The sequence below is a fragment of the Austrofundulus limnaeus genome, unplaced genomic scaffold, assembly GCF_001266775.1.
Source record: "Austrofundulus limnaeus strain Quisiro unplaced genomic scaffold, Austrofundulus_limnaeus-1.0 Scaffold321, whole genome shotgun sequence".
NCBI lineage: Eukaryota > Metazoa > Chordata > Actinopteri > Cyprinodontiformes > Rivulidae > Austrofundulus > Austrofundulus limnaeus.
This window is the reverse complement of record NW_013952723.1, coordinates 555,059-559,131: the sequence shown is the minus strand read 5'-3', so window position 1 is coordinate 559,131 and position 4,073 is coordinate 555,059. Positions and strand designations below refer to the sequence as shown.

Below are 4,073 nucleotides of genomic sequence, written 5' to 3'. Positions count from 1 at the left end.
AAAATGTTTTGATTCATGTAAAATTTTGCTTCCACTTCACAATTGTAAACCACTTTGTGTTGGTCTTTCACATTAAATTCCAGTGAAATATATTTTTGTTTGTGGTTGTAATGTGACAAAATATGGAAAAGTTCAAGGGGTATGAATACTTTTGCAAACCACTGTACTTATACAGATACTACATCTGGCAGTACAAGATCTGGTAGGAGGCTTTATTCAGACCAAGATTTCTCCATATCAAGTTGGAGAGGAATTACTTGATGCGTTTTGAACGTATTGCAAAGACATGGAAGTGGCCTAAATGTGAGTGGGCCTGTCGACTAGTTCCATTGTTYTCTGGTAAGGCGCTGGAGGCCTACGCTGCAATGAATGAAGATAAAGCCCACTGCTACAAGAAACTGAAGGAAGCACTGCTGACTAAGTTTGATGTTTCACCAGAGACCTACAGGCAGCAATTTTGAGCAACCTCAGTTCCACATGGTGAGCACCCCACTGAGACCCTAACCTATTAATATCAGTAAATAACATATTTGACAACAGATAAAATAGATTTTAAAAAAGGTTAAACATGCATATTGAAGCTTTTTAATGTTAGCATACAGGTTTTATGATTAAAATAATACACTTTTGTTAAATATGCATAATATTTACCTATGAAACATAACCCTTTTAGGTCTTGTAAACATGTAACAATTTCTGTAGTTTATAGCAAAGTCTTTACCATTTGTACGTTTATAAAGCATTTGTTTGCACTGTGCTACATTCTGCTTATTGATTTCAGTGGTTAGCGTTAGCATTAGCTCAATTCATAAAAATCCCCCCTATGAAGCACGCCCTGGTCACGTGATGCCCAATCCAGTAATATATATCAATGTATTTAAATCAGTCAGCTGATCAAAGTAAAAAAAAAACAATTGGCTCAGACACGCTCCGTCGTGCGTCTGGAAGATGACAGGTGCTGACTACTGCTCACGTGAACAGAATGTCTGTAATTGACACAGATTTTCCCTCATTTTTCAGGTTTACAGACGTTTAGAGTAATCTAATGATATTTATCAAAAACTCAGCTTCAAATTAATTTTCTCTCAGAGCCTGCAGGATGATAAAAATAATGAATAAAATTAAATAAGTCAGATAAAATTAGAAATGAGTTAACCTCTCTTCTCCCCTGTCCTTCCCCTCCTGTCTGCTCTGTTATCTGCGGCTGATCGTCTCCCCACCCCCTCACATCCCCACAGCCCAGCGCGCGCTTAAGAAATACGGACTTTAAAAAGTGAACTTTTTATAACATCCACACTGGCGAGGGTGGGCGCYCCCTGCGTCTACCCAAAGCGTGACTTTTGCTGTTGTGCTGTTGAAATGTCTTGTCTTGTCGCGGAGGGGTCTGTGGGTCAGGGTCGTCTGAGGAGGAAGGAGATGGATGGAAATGTGTGAACTTTTATGTAAGATTTAAGTATTTAATTTCAAAGGTCCTTATGGCTCAGCAGCAGAAGCATAAACATTACTGTTAAGAAAGCTGATGATGAAGTTAAATAAAAACCTAAGTTTGATTCTGAAGGTAAATTAAATATCTGACAGTGATCATTACACAGTGTGGCTCTAATTCCTCACTTCACCATCTGTGTCGCAGTTTCCCGTCTCCAAAATGAACATATGCATGGGTCAGAGCTGGCGTGAGGCACCGCACATTTTCATGTCAAGTTTGGGTTTAATAAATTACAACCTTTGCGTGAAAAGTGACATACGCAAGTTTCTGAGCTCATTTTGTGCATACCTAAGCTTTATAAATCCGACCCCAGGAGAAAAAAGGCTTATTAAACTGACAGYCTGGTGACGTTTTATCTAGGGGTGCACTGATAAATTAGCCAGTCGATTTATTGGCGCAGATTTCCTTAATTTTGAACTAAATTAGAAAAAACATCATTCTTTCACTCCACACCGTTCTTTTTTATTTTTAAGCTGTTATAAGGCACAGTGGAGAAACATGGAACTGCGACTGAAGATGTTACTCAGGTTGTTGCTATATTACCCTAGAAGTGTAACATCATGTGAGCCAAACAAACAAACAATCCCAAACTACGTAGTGAACTGTTAGTGCATTAATACGGACAGCCTGTCGGTAAAATGATTCATTGCATTTCTATTAATTMTGTAAACCCACCCACAACTGCAACTGGAGGTTTGTTTTTCACACTTTCAACAGGACATAAAACATTGACTTGTTTGAGTACTTGAGCTCCAGCATTAAAATCACAACCTAAAGTTGTGTAACCGATGGTGAACATATTGAAAGAATAGCACCTGAAGTACAAAACCTCTATATTGTAGTGGCTCAGCATCATGATAAAGAAGGTTTTACCGGAAGCCTTCAAGGCGAATGTAGACTCTGTAACTTGATGACAGATCTGAGTTTTTGGGTTTAACTGTTAACTGAGTTCTGTTTTATGTTTTCAGGACTTGGACCAAATGTGAAACATGTGATGTCAGCTGTGCTTGGTGCCTATGGCCTCTTTCAGTTCTTCGAGCTGCACATGTTGTGGGTTCTGCTGCTCAGTGTTCTGTGTTACTCCAGCCTCCTGTTCAGCAGGAAACTGGGCAGCCAAGGCCTCTTCCTCTCAGCGGTCGTCCTCGTCTTCCTTCTCATTGGGTGAGAGAGCATGTTGAAGTTCGATATTAGAAACTCTAATCATTTTATCCAGACATTCATTAAGTCAGTCAGGTTGATGCTGGGGGTCTGGAGCCTCATGTATGCGCAGAAAAGTTGCGTGCACCAGGTTTTGCACACATGTTGCAATTTTCCCCAGAGCTGCTCGGTGAGTCTCAGGGGCTATAAAAGGTGTGTGTGAAAACGAACGTTGAACAACCACGTGACCACGTGTCGACTGTTGGGCTTTGAATGAAGTATTTGGAGGCCTTAAGAGATACTTTCATTCCCACTGAGAAGATAACTGTCAGATCAGCAAATTCATTCAGAACAACTCACCTGTGTTGATTCCTCAGGTCGACAAGGTGCAGACAGTGACATATGTTCATAAATAGCTGTGTAAAGTTGAGTGCAATTTGTGAAACAATGGGCCTCATGAACCGTTCAAACAAACAGATTTGTTTTTAAGTTGTACGTACGAGTGATTAATCAATCATCTCACCTTGAATGGGAACAAAACAAAAGATGATTATAGATTTCAGGAGAAATAGGAAGGACAGAGCAGACTGTACTTCTTAAGGGAGCTGAGATCCTTCAATATCTGCAGCAAGATGCTGCAGATCTTTTATAAGTCTGTTGTTGAGAGCATCTGTTGAGGCAACATCTTCAGAGCCAGGCACCTAAAAAGGCTGAACAACCTGATAAAGAAAGCTGGTTCTGTTTTGGGGATGACTGTGGAACCTCCGGAGATGATGGTGCAAAGAAGGATTTTACATAAAATCAAGAACATTGTGGACAAACCTGACCATCCTCTTCATCAGACTGTCAGAGTGTCTTCAGTTGGAGGCTTCTTCATTTTTCTTGTAATTAGGGCTGCACAGTATATGTGGTAAACAGTAGAAATGCTATGAAGTTGGCCTACGGTAGAAATTTACCCTCTATCGTCCTGTCGTCAGTAAGGCCTGTCACGATAACAAATTTTGCTGTGCGATTAATTGTCTCAAAAATTATTGCGATAAGCGATAATATTGCCTGGTGACCATTTTACAACTAATAATTATAAAAGCGTAATATGTAAGTGTAATAAATCAATAAACTTTAATTTTTAAAAGAATGTTTAACAAAGTGGACTCTCAGTCTCTAACAAAAAATGCACTTGAAAAAAAAAAGCACAACAAAATGTAAATTAAACACCACACACAACTAAGACAGTAAATAAACAATATTAAAGAGCAGCATCTCTTTAGAGATGAAGCAAACTACACAGCCTGGTGAGGACCCACTGTTTCTTATGGGGACATAAGCCCAGTTCACATCCCATGTAAAGTGTAGGCTAGGAAATCAGGCAGTTTGAAGTTTTCCTCATGAGTTGTTGGGACAGCTACAGGTTTTTTGGGTGTTTTGTTAAAACACAGATGGTGCGTTTAAG

General features: G+C 39.5%; 1 protein-coding gene across 1 annotated transcript in view; it reads left to right on the top strand.

The window, feature by feature from the left end:
• Nucleotides 1-4,073, top strand: part of LOC106527381 (protein-serine O-palmitoleoyltransferase porcupine) — a gene marked incomplete at its 5' end in the record, with an annotated part of 41,623 nt that overhangs the window by 12,949 nt on the left and 24,601 nt on the right. The window contains 1 exon segment of the mRNA XM_014022243.1: nucleotides 2,455-2,647. Within this exon segment, the coding sequence (XP_013877697.1) occupies nucleotides 2,455-2,647 (193 nt within the window).